The 18,199-nt window shown below is 41.2% G+C and overlaps 1 protein-coding gene across 2 annotated transcripts in view; it reads left to right on the top strand.

Annotated features, from left to right (window-relative positions):
• The window catches only part of UBASH3B (ubiquitin associated and SH3 domain containing B), a 104,603-nt gene extending 89,358 nt beyond the window's left edge, over positions 1–15,245 (top strand). For both annotated transcript variants that reach the window (XM_034754414.1, XM_034754415.1), the window contains exons 11-14: positions 22–166; positions 4,627–4,733; positions 7,762–7,871; positions 9,121–15,245. In XM_034754414.1, coding sequence (XP_034610305.1) covers positions 22–166; positions 4,627–4,733; positions 7,762–7,871; positions 9,121–9,258 — 500 coding nt within the window. In that variant the 3' untranslated portion in view covers positions 9,259–15,245. The remainder of the gene's footprint in view (positions 1–21; positions 167–4,626; positions 4,734–7,761; positions 7,872–9,120) is intronic.
• Positions 15,246–18,199: the final 2,954 nt, after the last annotated feature.

The following is an 18,199-nucleotide window of genomic DNA, read 5'->3' as shown; positions in this document are numbered from 1 at the left end:
TCCTTTTTTTTTTTCTTTCAGGTTTGCAACAAGAAAATAACCTAAAGATTCGAGTAGAGCCGGGCTTATTTGAGTGGACAAAATGGGTCTCTGGTACCACATTACCTGCCTGGATACCCGCAGTGGATTTAGCTGCAGCCAATCTGTGTGTTGATACAACCTACAGGTAGCAGAACTTGCCATGTCACTCTCACAGAGTTTCCTTAGCAATGAATAATCTTGAATTTAATGCATAGGAGAGAAACGAACGAAACACCAGGGACCCAAACCTAAGCTCTCTCTGGCTGAGTGGTTGACTACCTTTGTACTGTCCCTGGGGCTGCTGGGAGCTTATTGAGTTCCCAGCCTAAATTAGAGCAGGCTCAGGTCTGCTCTAATTTGCATTAGCCAGTAATGGTGCCCTAGAAGCCAGGGCTCACCAGAGAATTGCTGCACTCTAGGTATGTCCTTGATAAACTGTGCCCCCTGAGCTAAGGTTCCCCCATTCCCGTGGAATCCTCATATGCCCCATTAGTGCAGCTGAGCCGTGCAAAGTGGGGCATTTCATGGGCCAGGGTGTAGCCCTGCATTTTTATTTTTTTTAACCATATTTCAAAGCTTTGGGATTTGGGCTCTGGGCTCTGGATCTGAACGCTGCAGTCCAGGCTTATCTCTGCTTCAAAAAGTAATAAAAGAGCTGGTTGAGCTGAGTCAGTTCTCTGTGGTGGACATTTATAGCCTGGGCTAACTCGTGACCTCAGTCACACCCAACTACCCCACTGATGCAAATCTTGGATATGGATTTGGATTTCTGATTGCATGATTGGGGCCCTTAATTATACACTTGGCAACATGCTGAGGAACACGTTAGCATCCATCAGTAATTTCAAGGCATCCTTGGGGCAGACCCTTGTCCTCTTTCCACTCCTAGTGCCGTCATCATCTTCCCGGCTCAGGTAGCCCAGCCCTATCCAGCCAGCTAGCACCAATCACTCACTCTTTCGTCCTAGCCATCTCTCCACAGGACTCTGGTCTCAAGACTCCTGCCTTTGTCCACCCCTATGATGCCTCCATTTTAGGGCCAGGCTCCTCCAGGAGCTAAACCAATTTACACTAGTGGAAGGTCTGGCCCTTAATGTTCAATTTTCCTCTGATGTTTGTCCTTCCTTCCTGGACTACTATTTCATTGTGACTGGGAAGGCAGCCAAAGTCCACAAGAATTGTAAGTTAATGGTTAATCAACATGAGAAACTCCTGCAGTGGCCCCCCTGCTTTTTAATCATTCCCACGTTTGACATTGCCAGGTATGAAGTGCCCATATAAGTCTTCAGTTTCCCTTCCGAAAAGCTCATGTTCCCTAAAGTGAGCATTAAATGTTACTGGGACAAATGCAGAACACACATGGGTTTTTTTAACTTTCAATATTATTGCAAATGAAACTCTTATTGGAGAAGGCTCTTTTCTCTCATGACCCTCTCCCATAAGTAGCAGGAGACGAGGCTTTAAAGCCAACTCCAGTTTCTTTTTTTATCTGTATGTGTACAAAATACAGCTGAGTGGTTAATACTGCTTAATAGTAAGCACTGATCGTTGTGCCTTCCATCAGAGGAGCTCAGACATTAACTTCTGAACCCTCGCAAATGCTCCTCTGAGTGAAGTATTCTCCATGAGAGGTGGAATGAAGGGTGTTGTCTCCCCACCCAGTGAAAAATTTCAACAACAGGTTTTTTTAAAATAATCGTTTTCATCAGAATTTTTGAGGTTTTCATCTAAAAGCCTGAAAACAAACATTGTTTCTACTTTTCAGCAACCAAAAGCTGAACATTTTCAGTTTAAAATGCTTCGGTTGGGGTTTTCAGCAAAAACTCAGAAATTACTGATGAAACCAGAAATGTTTTCATTAAAATTTTCATTTAATTGAAAAACCATTTCCCCCTCAAATAAACATTTTGATGGAAAGTTTCTGATCATTTCTAATCAGAGGAAACTGACACATCCTTTTTAAAAATTGGCCCAACATGAGTTTTCCTTTCAGTCTTCTGGAACTTCCCCAGTGCTCCAAGACTTATTGAAAAATCAACAATTGCCGGTCCAGTGAGCTCCTCAGCCAGTTCTTTTAAAACTCTATAAAACCCCTTTGGTGCCAGCAGCTTCTGCTGTCGAATACTATTGCATTTAGCCTCAAGTTCTCAGCAACTGCTAACCACAGCTCCATCTCGCACCAAGGGAGTTGCTGCTTGAAATGTAAGGATACTGACTCATGCACAGTGCCTACCTGTGTTGTAAACAGTTGGAAGGCATACAGAGATGCTAAATAAAACAGTTTGGTAGGAATAGTCCCACATATCGCGCAAGGAATTAAGAAATAGACAAGATGACCTGCTGGGTTTTCCCTGCTTCCAAATCTATGATTCATTTATGCTAAGGGTGTGTCTACACTACCCGCCGGATCGGGAAGCAGCGATCAATCCAGAGGGGATCGATTTATCATGCCTAGTCTAGATGTGATAAATCAACCCCTGAGCGCTCTCCCGTCAACTCCTGTACTCCACCGCCACGAGAGGCGCAGGCAGAGTTGACGGGGGAGTGGCAGCAGTCGACTCACTGTGGTGAAGACACCGCAGTAAGTCGATCTAAGTACGTCGACTTCAGCTACGTTATTCATGTAGCTGAAATTGCATAACTTAGATCGATCCCCTCCTCCAGTGTAGACCAGGCCTAAACAGCTTCTGAAAAATCCCATACAGCAATAGATTCTAGGGAAAGGTCATGTGGTCCTGGTCAGCACTCAGTCACATTGGTGAAATCTCAGAATTATTGTGAATTCTCATCAACAGTAAACCATCTGTTTTAGAAAGAAGGGAAGGATCTTAAATGCAAACTAAAAGGTCTCCGATAAAATCATTCCCACCTTATAAATAATGTAACACGGGAAATTCCAACACATGGGGGTTTGGTGACAACTTACTTGGCAGCTGCTTTTTGTGGTTTGTGATATCATCAGAAACCCTGAATCCATCTATTACACCAGAGTTACTCTATTTTAGGATGACCTAGTAGAAATAAGCAACCAAAGCAAAAAAAAAACCCAAAAACCCTTTCATGCCTAATTATACCATATAGCTGCTTATATTTTGTCCTCCCTGCCTACAAATTACCTTTTTGGGTCTGTGGAAATATATAGTCATTGTGCATATTGCACCTAAATAGAGATACTGACACTGCACTTATTCCAAAAAGGGTATCATCACATTGCTAGCACTAAGCAAAGCAGTGGAACCACAGGAAAATAGCCAGTTCAGGAAACACAAAGCTTCTGGGAAGACTATAAAGTATGTTCTCCTAGCCAAAAAGGAAACCTTCTTTTGTGTGGTCTGATGGTTAAACTAGAGGACCGGGTGAACGCCTGGAGTCCTAGTCTCCTGCTGTCGGAGATGAGTAATTCCTTCTGACACCAATGGGAGTTTCCTCATATCCTGGGATGGAATGAGGAGACAGGGCTTTTCCTTGTGTCCCAGGGAGAGGAATAGGGCCTTCTGTTCCCCCACCTCAAGGGTATGTCCACACTACCCGCCGGATCGGGGATCGATTTATCGCGTCTCATCTACGTGCTCCCCGTCGACTCCGGAACTCCACCAGGGCGAGAGGCGGAAGCGGAGTCGACGGGGGAGCCACGGCCGTCGATCCTGTGCCGTGAGGATGGGAGGTAAGTCAATCTAAGATACGTCAACTTCAGCTAAACTATTCTTGTAGCTGAAGTTACGTATCTTAGATCTAGTCCCCCCCAGCGTAGACCAGGCTCAAGCTCCTCCAGTGGCTTGCCTCCAATACCACTCCCATTGAATTCATTGGCCAAAATCACACTGCAAGTCACTTAACCACTCTGGCCTCATTGCACTGAGCTGGTCTTAAACATTTCCACCCGTGCAGTACCATACTTTTCTAAGGCAGCAGCAGCCCCTGGTGTTTTTACCACCACTTCATCTGATCCTGCTCTGAGCAGGTCTAGACAACACTGTGATTAATAACCCCAGCGCCTCATCTATACTAGAGTTCCCATCATTGCTACCACTGGCAGAGCTATACTGGTGGGAAATTTGAAGAACTCAGTGAAGACATAGTCTCTGTTTCATTTTACCCATCTCTAAAACAAGGTCAATATCACTCACAAACTTTCCTGGGTGCTGGGGAGTTTAATTAATTGCTTTGAGATTCTCTGATCAAAGGACCTATTGAAGTGCAAAGTGTTGTTATTATTACTGTTACACGTGACTGCAAGTGTAACATGCTTGTATAAGTATGCTGCTTTCCATCTCTAGTGACTGGTGTACATAGAGGAAAACAGTTAACTACTGCTGCCAGCTAATGGAATTACTCCTTTAGCTCAAGAGATGGAGGTCTGTACTTGGGTGCTTAAAGTCCAAGGTTCAAAGCCCACTGATAACCTATGGAAATGCTCCTTACACAAACAACAAGGTCTAGGGGGTTGAGTTATTTAGAAGAATTAGAGAAACAACAGAGATTTCTTGTTTAACACACGGGCATTGGCATGCATGTTTTCAGCCAGTGTGAAAACATGGGTCTAAGTAACTTGCATTTAAAATCTCTCCTCCTGAAAACTTACTGTGTTCATTTTTCTGTCCGTAGACCTCATATACCAGTCAGCAAGTTAGTGGTTTCAGAGTCTTATGACACGTACATAAGTAGAAGCTATCAAGTAACGAAAGAAATCATAAGTGAATGCAAAGGCAAAGGTAAGTTGTTCTGCACCATGGTACAAAGGGATCTAATGCCTCAATAGTGATCCAAAACCACTATTAGGCACTCTGGGACTGAATAACAATGGCTAGCCACTGTCTCTGTCAAAACCCCATGTCTGAATCCTCTCAGCCCACAGACATTGGGGATTCAAGACCTGTGTGAAACTGTGTAGTTCAGGCCCATTTCTGGGTAAAATATTCTATTGTCTGTTATTACCAGGTTTGTCTAGAACCAGAGGTCACATGAGACCCTATTGTTTTAGGGGCCCTACAACCTATACAAGCTGTGCAGGTTTCCCCTGTCTTCTCTGGCCACGGAACAACTCCACTCCAGGCCATTTCCTCCCTCCCATCTCCACCACCAGGACCAGAAGAAGAGTCTTTGTGTGCCCTAGTATGGATGCCTTAGGCTGGTCATCACTACTGCACAGGCTTGTTTTGCACCTGGACAAAACCAAAAAAAAAATTTCAAATAAAATGTTGAAATCAGTAATGGTGAATAGAAACCGAACATTAAAAGTGTTGGGATGGGATATTTCTAGAACCCCAGCTGTTTTACTTGTTTGTGTTTACTGATACTTTCGCAAGCTTTTTTAGAAATAATTTGCCCCAAAAAGCAGGTAGAAGAACCCAGCGTGAAAACATTGGCCTCTAAAGAAGCTGACAATTTGTGCATGCCCGACTTAAGTCTCCTTAAAGGGACCTGATTTTCAGAGGATAGGTATTGAAGGCTTTCTGAAAATCAAGATCCTTTAAGATACCTCAAGTTGGACACTCACAAACTGAGGCACTCAGAATCACTAGTCATGTTTGAAAATCTTGGCCTTAACCTCTCTGCCTGTTTCTCTATTTGTTAAATAAGAATATAAGAACAGAACAGCCATATTGGGTCAGACCAAAGGTCCATTTAGCCCAGTATCCTGTCTTCCGACAGTGGCCAATGCCAAGTGCTTCAGAGGGAATGAATAGAACAGGTAATCATCAAGTGATCCATCCCCTGTTGCCCATTCCCAGCTTCTGGCAAACAGAGGCTAGGAATACCATCCCTGCCCATTCCGGTTAATAGCCATTCATGGACTTATTCTCCATGAACTTATCTAGCTCTTTTTTTAACCTTGTTATAGTCTTGGCCTTCACAACATCCTCTGGCAAGGAGTTCCACAGGTTGACTGTGCATTGTGTGAAAAAATACTTCCTTTTGTTTATTTTAAACCTGCTGCCTATTAATTTCATTTGGTGACCCCTAGTTCTTGCGTTATGAGGGTAATACACATCTCACATGGATATTTGAGGCATAATGAGTTAATGTTAATAAAGTACTTTTAGAAAATGGAAAGAATTGGGTGTGATTCTTGGATTACTATAGCATTGTTTTCTTTCACCTTGTTTGATTCAGCAAAGTTATTCTATCAAATAGAGCTGGTTGAGCATTTTTGAAAATCTGGAATTTTGTGAGGAAAAAAAAAACAGCATGAAAATGTTTCTATGAGGTCTACTACTGAATAGAATTCCTGAAAAGATGGCTGAACACAAAACAATTTCTGCTCTTTTTCAGTCGTTCTCATGAATTTCTTTGAGAATTTTACAACTAGCCATATGTTAAGCTAAAAAAAATCATTCTAAAATAAAATACACTCTGGCTAACACTTAAGAACTGAAAAACCAATGGTCAGCACTGACATGGCCAAATTTGAATTTAGGGGGAAAAATAATAAAACCCCACTTTTAACGCTAAAGGCCTGAACCTAGAAGTGCTTCCAGTCAAATGCAGTACTGTTAAAATAATGGTATTACTTAGTGTAGCAAGCACTATGCTCAGTTTAAGGATTTGCAGATTTGAGCCCCAGATTATATTCAGATTTGTAGATTTTAAAGCTGGAAGGGACCATTGTGATCATCTCGTCTGACCTCCTATATAACACAAACCAGAGAATTTCACTCACCGATTCCTGCATCAAGTCTAATAACTTGTGATTAAACTGGTACATATCTTGTAGAAAGCCAGTCAGTTGTAGCTGAGGGCTTGTCTACACTTAAAATGCTACATCAAAAGCACAGCTGTGCCACTGTAGCACTTCAGTGTACACAATACCTATGCTGAGGGATTCTCCCATCAGCATAGGTTATCCACCTCCCCAAGAGGCAGTAGCTAGGTCAAAGGAACAATTCTTCTATCCACCTAGCGCTGGCTATATGGGGATTTAGGTTGGTTTAACTACACCGCTATGGGGTGTGGATTTTTCACACGACTTCGTTATGCTGACCTAATATAGGCCAAACCTTCAAGACTTCAAGTCACAGAGAATCAACCATATCCCTTAGTAAACTGTTCCAATGATTAATTATCCTCACTTACAAAAATCCCTGTGCCTTATTTCCAGTTTGAATTAGGAATATGGGCATTATATAGAAACCTGGGTGCCTAACATTAGCTCCCAAATCCATACCTATCCATGTGAATAAAAGTGGCTTGGTTTTCAGAAGTGCTCACACTGAAATCTCTATTAATCAGGGAGATTTTATTTAGGTGATTGAATAAATTTTAGGCAACCTGGGTTTGAAAATGTTGGCCAGAAGTAGGGCCAAAATTTGAAAAATTTCAAATGAAATGAAACATTTTATTTGAATTGAAAAAAAACTTTTGCTGAGATTTTTTTTTTCACAAAGCAAAATTGAAACAAATATATTTGTATCATTTGAAAAATCAAAAATTTCAAAGCAGGCAAAATCTTTTCACCAAAATTCTTGTGTTCTTCACAAAGCTATTGGTTGCCCAAAAAACAACAAACAGCACAAAGACTTTTCAATCAGTTCTAGCCATAAGCACTTTGAAGATTAAAAAGTGGTAGAAGTATTATTCATAAGCAATATTTTCCCACATATATCAACTGTGTTGTTCTGTATAAAATTAAACCCATCTTTAAAAGTCTCAAACTGATAGGTTTTGCTTTGGACAGTTGTCACTGTATAGAGCTTTTTTCTCTAACTCCCAAACAATCAGTGTTTATTCATTTTGTTGCAGGAAATAACATTTTGATAGTGGCTCACGCATCGTCTCTGGAGGCCTGTACTTGTCAACTCCAGGGCCTCTCGCCTCAGAATTCCAAGGACTTTGTACAGATGGTCAGAAAGGTAATTACCTCTGGGTAAAGCTCTTCAGATAAAAAAAAAAATTAAAATCTCCTTACAAGCCAGAGGAGACTTTGTTCCTAGTGTCTGATAATTCAGTCCATTGTTTGAGCTTTGCAGGCTTCAGAAATCATGTGAGTAGAAAAGATTGGTTTAAGAGGCTTATCTTACAAGTCCGTTTCGCAACAGATAACAGGGGAGTGAGCATACAAAAGAGCTGCATTTCCCAACTGCACTTTTATGCTTATGGGTTGGTGGCAACTTAGGGTCCCCCTTCTTATGCACCTTGTTAGAGTCAGGAACGTGATTTGAAAAATGTCATTGTGGGCATCCAGATTTATTCCCTTTCCTTGACTTCGTGTCAGGAGATAGCGTTGTCTGTGTGCCAAGCCTGCAAACACAACCAGGCAGCTGGAAATCCATCTGCTCTCTCTTTTTCTCATATCATCACCTTTTATTACACAAGCTGACCCTTGTGTTGATCAGTGAGCCAGAATAGAACCCAGGTCACTCTCCCATAGCTGTACTGACTCTTAATAGCATTAAGCCAGCCAACAAGACCTGGACATAAACACACACAGAGCTATGTGCTGTACGTTATTTAGTGGAGATTGTAAAGTTGGAGTCTGGCCCTCAAATATTTTATATTCACAGTGAAGTGCTTTAAAAAGCACTTGAAATGGAAATTTATCAGTTTTTCTTGCCAAAATGAAAAACTGAATTTTTTTATTTTTATTTATTTTCACATCAGACAAAATATTTAGTTCAGCCTGAAACAAAATATCTTTTTGTATTTGTTTTGATAATTTTTTTTTACCCTTTTTTGTTTAAAAAAAAAAAATACAGTTACCTAACCGTCAAAATGAAACATTCTTCAAAACAACAAGTCAACATATTGATGACTTTTTCAAAAAACTTGTCCTCTTTTTTTGGGGGGGGGGGAAGCAGCAAAACAAACTATTTGCTGCATTTTACCCAAATCCATGCATTTTTAGGGTGATCCACCACTGCATTTTTGAGAGAATAAACTATTAAGTCTGAAAAAATTCACCCAGCTCCCATCTGAGTGTTACTCCTGAATCGTGCTGTGTCTCAGATTAAAAGTATCTTCTGAATTTGAGGTGGAATGTTCAAAAGAGCTCAAATAATTTAGGAACACAAGTCCCATTGACTTGGCTCTTTTGAAAACTTCACCCTTGCTCCAGATCTATTCCTTCTCATTGCCTTTCCGTATTTTAATATTTCCTGACAGATTCCATACTTGGGGTTCTGTTCCTGTGAAGAATTGGGAGAGACAGGTATTTGGCAACTAACAGACCCCCCCATCCTCCCTCTCACACATGGACCAACTGGAGGCTTTAACTGGCGAGAGACCTTACTACAAGAATAGGCAAAGCTAAACTTACAAAAACAAAAAATGGCCTTTCTAAGCATTGGAGAATGTCTCTTATTTCTTGTGTTTAATGACAGTGGAAAAAAAATATTCGTAACATTTTAGGTGAATCATTCACAAAAACATTCTAGCATATCACCTATAGAGTCACATTCGTGCAAAAAGTTCTCATATGTAAAACTAGGCGAATATAAGAAAGGGCTTAATTGATGGAAGAATATAACTGTATGTCCAGGCTTCTGCACTGCAGGAAATGTCTATGTTATCTAAGGCTACATAGCCTGGATATATTTTTCATCTTGAACTGAACTCAGACAACACCGCCTTCTGCACCATGTTAGTGACAACTAGGACTTTGTGAAAATTGTGAATTTTGGGTCTTTTTCATTTGCAAACTTTTGCAGAACAAATATTTGCAATTTTGTTCTGGGCTATGTTGGCACCTTCCCCATTACTCCCAAATTTTGCTAAATAGCAGTTTCGTGTTCCCCCCAAAATAGCTACACTCAATGTGTTCCATAAGATATCCTGTCTCATCTCCAGGAGGACAGGAGTTCTCTATTCCAATTATAGACTAGCATCAAACTATTCCTTTTCATTACCATATTAGATACCTACATATTACACAGGTGGGTACGTTGCAGATGCCTGAGGTAGACTGAAGCACATGACGTTGATCTGCATCAGAACACAATTTTGAACTTCAAAGCTGTCAGGGGTGAAGTTCTCACATGAAAAAATAGGATCATTTTTCAGTGAAGAACTGGAGCAATTTTGCTAAGTGGAAATGAAAAGAGTACTCCAAATTTGAAGGTTTTCTTGGCTGAAATTCACCACTATGCAGAGGACCAGCATAAAATCCTATGCATCACTCAAATCCTGTTTAAGACCTCACAACAGGGCTTTATATGATACTTGGGCCTTTTGCTGATTTCTCTACACAGAGGTGAATTTCACCCCTTTGTGAATATTTCCCACAGCCCTAGTGATGTTCTACAGTAATCAGCCTTCATCAAGGATAATGACAAGGTCAAAAGGATATGCTAATAATTTAGATTTAAGGTGGGGGGCGTTGTTGTTTTTGTGGGGGATTTTGTTTGTTTTTTCCCCTTCATTTTCTTTACATTTTAAGTGCCATCTGTCACGCATAGAAACCAGAGCTGAGAAAGAATACACTGTGATGAAAAAAGCAACACACTGAACCCAAGAAGCTGTTACTTATGAGGTGATTTGTTTCATATTGAGCTAAAATCTCAATCCCATTAAAGTCATGAGGAATTGCCATAGTAGATCAGACCCAATGGTCCTTTTAGTCCGGCATCCTCTCTGACAGTGGCCAGTATCAGCTGCTTCAGGAAAAGATGCAAGGAAGTCTGCAATGAGCAGTTATAGGATAACCTGCCTCTAGGAAAGTTTCTTCCTGACTCACAATAGTAGGATGTTGGCTTATGCCCTAAAGCATGAGGGTTCCAAAACTATTTTGTAAAAATATTTACTATTTTAGGCCCCAATTCAGGAAAACACTAAAGCACATGCTTATATTGAATAAATGGGAGTTAAGCACTGTCCTGAATAGAGTTGTTTTCCTGGCCATAATTCAGAATATTCTTGTTATCCATATAAATGTCCAGATTTGGGCGGGGGTTGGGAGGAATAATCCTGTTAAATGCTAGGCCTGTCAATAGCAGAATTCCCATTGACATCAGTGGGATTGGGATTTGGCCACACAATCAGTATATCACAGTGACCTAAAATAAGAGAGCCTAATCTTTCATATGTGATGCAGGTAAAAGGCCCACCAGATTCAATGGGAATTTTGCCCATGTGGCAACAGCAAGAGCAAATCTTAAGGGTTTTAAGCTCAGCTTGGTCTAGAACAATGTTAACTAGTTTATGATGTGGACCTTGCCAAGGAATATACAGCAGATTCTGTACAGAATTTAAGTCAACAAACAGCGCAACTTGTGCAATATGACCATAACTGTCGTCTATTATTTGTACATTTACAATATATGTAATACATAGTAGGACATCAATAAATGCATTATTATACCAGGGATGTATACTGAAAAGTCAGGGAGATAACTTATGCGATGACAGAAAGAAACTGCCTCAGTATCTAAACTGCATCAGTATCTGTGCAGTTATATTGCTGTCATTTTTTTATTTTAATTATAATTTAAACTATTTTTAGCTGTGTACAGACATTCTGAAGAGTGTTTATTGCTTGTTTTCCTCCATGCTTACTTACCACAAACTTGCAAAGGAGTTTATTTAATTAAATGAATAAACAGACAATCAAACCAAAAATAATTTGGGTTTCACTGTATATTTAAATTCCATTGATAACTTACTGTTTTGTGCTGCACGCTTTCAAGAGGTTGGGTAACATATGCAATATGATGAAAAGCTATCCAGATTTGACCATTGTTAAGCAGCGTTTCAGGAATTTGTTTAGACAGTAGCTGGTAATAGGTATGGAACAAAACCTGTATGCATAGACTGTTGAATATTGTAGTAATTGATCTTTGCATAGAGTTAGTATTCTAAAAAAAAGTGTTCTGTTTGAGAAGGGGAAAAAGGTTGAAACATTCTCTTCTTATAAAAGTATATTTTTGGATGTTTGGTAAAGTATTTTGGCAATTGTTATCTGATCTCACATTTGAGTTTCAGGTGTCAGGAATCTCAGAAAAAAAATCTTGTTTTCTTCCAGTATTTTGTTGTCTAAGGGTTTTGCATTAAGGAAACTGGTGCTGATAAGGTTCTTTGTTAAAAATGCATCTTACATTATTTAAATGCATCACACTGGGAAAACCCTAGATATTTTTAAAATGTTTTTAATTAGAATGTTAAAAAAAAAGCATCACTGCTTATATTTTGCTACATTGCTGCTCATTAATGTATATTTAACGTATCTTCAGTGTCTTGTCCCAGGGGAACATCGGCCTGATACAGCTGCAATGAATGAAATTCCTTCCCTTGACTTCATTGCAATGGTATTGGGCCTCACCAGTTCAGTCTGGATCCTTGTGGAGTAACAACGGTTCTTAGATTCTCATGCAACCCCTCAGCTAAGGAACAAGGCTGGAAATCTTGCTAGAACAAATTGTTCTCGAGAAATTCCTAGATTGGGCCTGGTCAGAAATAACATGAGAATTACAGGCATATGGCTGGGGTCTAACGTAGCAGTAGATAAGGGGTGACACCCAGAAGCCACAAGAGGGGGAAAAAGTAGACTATTTTTACATCATTTTTCCATTTTCTGTTTGATTTGATCAAGTGTTTCAGTAGGACTCAATGGATGCCTCCCTGATTTCTTGGGCCCTGAGTCCAGTATATCTTTGCCTTTACCTGAATGTTTTGCCTATACTCCCTCCCTTAAGTGGAACAGTTTGGGTTGCAACAATCATAGACCTGATCTTGCAAGCTAGGGTGACTAGATGTCCTGATATTAGCTTTGTCTTATATATGCAACTATACCGCCTCCCCACCCCCAGAAAAAAACATGTCCCGATTTGTCACACTTGCTAGCTGATCACCCTACTGCAAACTCACACATGCAGGCATGCCCCTTGCCCTACACAGAGCCCACTGAAGTACACTTCTACCCCAATATAACGCGACCCAATATAACACGAATTCGGATACGACGCGGTAAAGCAGTGCTCCGGGTGGAGGGGGGACTGCACACTCTGGCGGATCAAAGCAAGTTCGATATAACGCGGTTTCACCTATAACATTGTAAGATTTTTTGGCTCCCGAGGACAGCGTTATATCGGGGTAGAGGTGTATATTAAACCTTGCCTAGAACACTTTAGTCTCTGCCAGACAGGATGTGCACAGTTCCCGGTGATTTCAGCAATGTACCACTTTGTCCACTGTGCATCGGATGTGTTGATGCAGACATCAGATGCCACATTTTCATGAGTTTCCCTCACTATCAATGCACTGGTAGCTCAATTGCTTAAGTTCCATAAGTAGTTATCGGGCTGGGTCCTCATCCAGTGTAAATGGATTTTACTCCATTGAAATCAATGGAGATATGTCCATTTACATCAGTGGAAGATGTGGCCCCATTATTTCTAGAATGCGATGTTTTCCATTACAAGGAATCTGAGCAAATCTAGAACAAATGGCCAACTGATGGCTAGAAAGCCTTTTTCTTCTTTTTCCTGTGGAGTTAGTTTCTTCATTATTATTATTATTATTATTATTAAAGTGATAATCTATTATAACCAAAGAGTGAGTTATTTAAAAATAGCTCTTTGTGAAGAAAAAAATAATTAACCACTTTGCAAAACAAAACAAAAAACAAACCAAAAAAAAAAAAAAAAAGAAGGGAGAAATGATTCCAGAGTGGTATTATCCTAGTATATCATTTTTATCAACAGACCTGGCTCCTACAGATTTTAATACCAGAAGGACTTTGTTGAAATCTGTGTAACTGTGTGTACTGCGTGCATCTATTTTTAAAGAAGGTTTGGGGATATAGTTGTGCATAGCATTATTGTTAACAGTCTTTCCACTAAACTAGCTGTTCGCATATTATAATGATATTTTTCATTTCAATTGCATAGAACTGTTAGGAGCTAAGGGCCTGATGCCAAGCTCACTGAAGCCACTGGAAAGGCTTTTAAGGACTTCAGGGCTTGGGATCAGGTGACACAAGACCTGAACCTGCTAAGTACTATGTGCTCTCAACTGCCATTGAGTTCAGTGGAAGTTGAGGACACTTTACACATACCTGGATTGGCCTTTTGGCCCTGATTCAGGAAACACATTTAAGCATGTGTTTAAATCCTATTGACTTTAATGGACATTAAGCAGGTACTTAAAAACATTCCTGAACAGGGACGCACCCCTGAATTGGGGACCAAACGAAGATGAAGTCAGAGTAGTTCAGGTCTGTTTTATTGTGAAAAAAAAAAATCCTTTGTGCAGTGAATTGAGGCATTTGCTGTGAGACCTACCTGCACTACTACATGAGTATATCATTTAAAAACAGTGATGATTGTTCCTTTGAATTTACACTAAATAATGAACATAAACATAGATGAACTGCAGTTCATTTCAGCATCCTCTGGAGCAGTGGCAAACTCTATACACACTACTGTGAACTTTGGTAGCACCCAGAATTTGCATTTAAATTGCAGTCCTGTAGTCGAAGAGGATGGGAAGAAAATCTCAATAGCTCATGTGTGGGGTATAGGGAAAACTTAACATCTGCTTAAGTTAACATTCATTTTAACAAGAGAGATGTAGGATATTTGAGTCAGGCAGTTGCCAAATAATTTTCACATTCAAACACAGGACTGAAAATTGATTTGCAGTACTTCAATATTTAAAACATATTGAAAGTCAGTAGGAAAATGACTGATTATAATGGAAAGTCTAGTGGTAACAAAAATTGAGTCTAAATGTAGAGGAAATCATTTGATTCTTAAATACATATGAAATTATGCGAAGAGCTGACACATTTAAAGTGAATAATCAAACTGTAAATGCAATTGACTGCATACACTCTAATATGCCACTTAGTTGTCACTGCTGCCTCAAATACCTGAACACATTTATTGATTGAATATTTATGAAATACACATGTAAGAGAATAAAAAAATATATGACCAGATCCTTTTAACAACTTGTTTTGTTGCCACTAAGAAAGTACTTTCTGAAATTTCTCTCTGTGGACAGTTCTAAAAACTTGAGGTCATCAATGGATGCATATTTTTTTTTCATTTTTAAGCTGTTGTACTGTTATGTTTACTATGTTTTCAGTGTGATCAGATTGTATTTATTTGAGAAAAACATTTGACGTTTTAAAAAAACTGTATTGCCAAAAAAAAATCGCTGTAATTACCTGTGACATCTGTATTTGTTTTATTTTATTTTTTTAATCTTCTATTTCAAGTGCTAACAACTGTTGAAACAACCATGCCATTTTAATTTGCTTGTTACATTAAATGGATTTCTCAAAAGTTAAACCAAATGGCTCACAGATGATTTAATAAAGATGAAATGCGTCCAGAGTAATTCCTTCCTATTTACAGTTTTCCTCTCAAATACGTACGTAGTCCACCCAGCAAGGAGTGAATCTGAAAGCAGAGTGAATCAGGTAAAGCATATGGGTGAAGTGTACCCCTGTGGAGAGAGCAGAGGGCTTTGGTGGGATTTGCTATTCCTCTGCCAGAGGTCAACTTCACCCTGTATGAATAATTTAGATCAGTGTTTCTCTGACTTTTCAGGTTGGCAATCCCTTTTTCTAAGACAAAAACGTTAATGAGCCCCTTACATTTACTATAAAAGGAAGAGTAAAAAATATATCAGTGATAAGCCTAGATAAATAACACACACTCCCAGTTTGTTTTCAAAGGACTGAGAGAACCTTGAATGGAAAGGGCTTGATTTGCTTTAGATTTTAATAAAATTTTCAACCCCTCATGCCTCATCTGAATGCCTTTTGTGATCTCATCTTGACCTTACTTTCTTTGGTTGTCTTGCCACTCATTGATGAAACAGTTAGTCTGACAGTTACGTGCTTACTTCAGGGAGGATGGGTAATTAATTGCTAGTGTAAAATTCTCACTCGGTTCTGTAGGGGTGAAATTCACCCCCATGCAGAGAAAGGGCACAAGGCTTACTTAAGTTCAGTTTTGATTGCCCACTGCACATAATCTCACCCTTTGTGAGAGTTTTGCATCAGTATGGAGGGCTTCATGATTTGGGGCCCAATCCATCTTCCATTGATTTCAGTGGAATTTGGATCCCCTTTGCACCCACAGTTACTTCAGGAGGAGATTTGGGTGTGCAGGATTGGAATCACCAGTTCTAAACTCAAGAGATCCCTTACTTCACAGGCTGCATCTCCTTCCTTTCTATGATTTTTTTCCCCCAATGTTAATTTTATCACCCACATCCAGTCACACCCTTCGTTGATCAATTGCATTAATAAAAGAAGCTGCTTTACCAGAAAATGGAATGCTTGGCGGAATGTTAATTAGCTGGTCCAGAAGTTTAAGCAATAAAAATGCATAACGTATTTACGATTAATTGGTTCAGCCTGTGCATCCAAATGTGTCCCCTACGAATGTGTGCACTCTATTCAAATTCAACTGGCTGCCTTGTTAACAATGCCCTTTTCAACTGAAAAACCCAGCCAGAGACCTTTACTTGGGCTCGTATCTCCCAGGATAACAGACATAGCTTGTTGGTTGAGTTCACCAACAATAAAAACAAACCCCACTTGGTATTCACACACAGCCCCTTCCACAGGAGTAGCTGACCTGGGGACTGAATGCACCTCAGCTTCCAAAGCACCCAAGAGACGTAGAGCAATATGCAGGATCAGGCTCTGGCTCCTCCAAGTTTTCTTTGGGCCACCCTGCTACATCTGAGACTTAACCGGTACATCAGACCCCCAAGCAGCACTTTGGGGGCCATGTATTAACATTACGCTACCACTGTCCCATAGTGCTCATTATCTCGGGCAGGGGTGGGCCAACTTTTTGGCCCAAGGGCCACATCTGAGTGGGGAAACTATGTAGGGCCATGAATGTAGGGCTGGGGCAGGGGGTTGGAGTGCGGGAGGGGGTGCAGTGTGCAAGAAGGGGCCCAGGGCAAGGGTTTGGGGTGTGGGATGCGGCAGGGGGCTCAAGGCAGGGGGTTGGGATGCAGGAGGGGTTTGGGGTGCGGACTCCGGCCCGGCACCACTTACCTCAAGTGGCTCCGGCCTGCCCTGGCCTCACGCTGTTACCAGAAGTGGCCAGTCTGTTTAGCAGTGGCTCCTGGGGGCAGGATGGGGTAGGCGGCTCCGCCGCGTGCTGCCCTCGCCTGCACGTACCACCTCCGAAGCTCCCATTGGCCGCAGTTCCCTGTTCCTGGCCAATGGGAGCTGCAGGAGGCAGTACCTGCAGGCGAGGGCAGCACACCGGAGCCCTCTGCCCCTCCCTCCCCCAGGGGCTGTAGGGATGTGGTGCCGGCCACTTCTGGGAGCGGCCCGGGGCCAGGGCAGGCAGGGAGCCTGCCTTAGCCTCACTGCACCATGGGGCTGGCAATCCCGTGGGCCAGATTGAAAGTCCTGACGGGCCAGATCCAGCCTGTGGGCTGTAGTTTGCCCTCCCCTGATCTAGGGTATTTATTTGGCCCTCACCACCGTAGTCATCTGAGCACCTCATAGTTTTTAATATGTCTAGCCTCACCACGGCCCGGTGAGGCAGGGCAGTGCTATTATCCCCATTGGACACATAGGGACCTGAGGCTCAAACACACTAAGGGGCAGATTTTTTGAAGCTATTTAGGCACCTGAAGATTCAGAAAGGTGTCTGCTGGTATTTTCAGAAACTCACCATTTTGAAAATCTTTGAATCGGAGAGCTTTTGAAAATCCCACTAGGCATCCTCCTGCCCCTTCTGGCACCTACATAGAGTTAAAAATCTGGACCTAAATTCCAACATCACACAGGGAGCCTGAGGTAGAATAGAGAATTGAAACCAGCTCTCCTGAGGCCTAATCTCCAGACCATCCTTCCTCCACAAGTGCACCCCTGTCTTTAAGTGGTTTCCATCATATACAGGGTTTGGTTCAACGGCTCTCAGCACCCCCGCTATACACATTGGTCCAGCACCCCTGTCTCTCAGGACTTTATATTTCTTTTTATCATTGTCTCGCTCTCCTGCTATGCTCTTTTTCCCACAGAGCACAAGTGGGATGCAACCCCTACGACATTTGAGTCTAAGCGGGCATAGAGTCATAGCATCTAGCACCTGTCAACCACAGTTTAATAATTTTAGAACACACATGGGGTCACGCAGCTTTCTCCCTAGTGGTCACGGCAGAGGAAACAACCCAGCGAGAAGGCAAGTGGGAGCAGCAGAAAAAGAAGAGGGAGGGAGTGACCTCAGCGCTGATGAAGTCATGGTAACCCCACTCCCCACCCCGT

This window comes from Trachemys scripta, chromosome 21, assembly GCF_013100865.1.
Source record: "Trachemys scripta elegans isolate TJP31775 chromosome 21, CAS_Tse_1.0, whole genome shotgun sequence".
NCBI classification, from domain to species: domain Eukaryota; kingdom Metazoa; phylum Chordata; order Testudines; family Emydidae; genus Trachemys; species Trachemys scripta.
The sequence above is the reverse complement of the archived record's forward strand: the minus strand, read 5'-3'. Positions and strand labels throughout refer to the sequence as shown.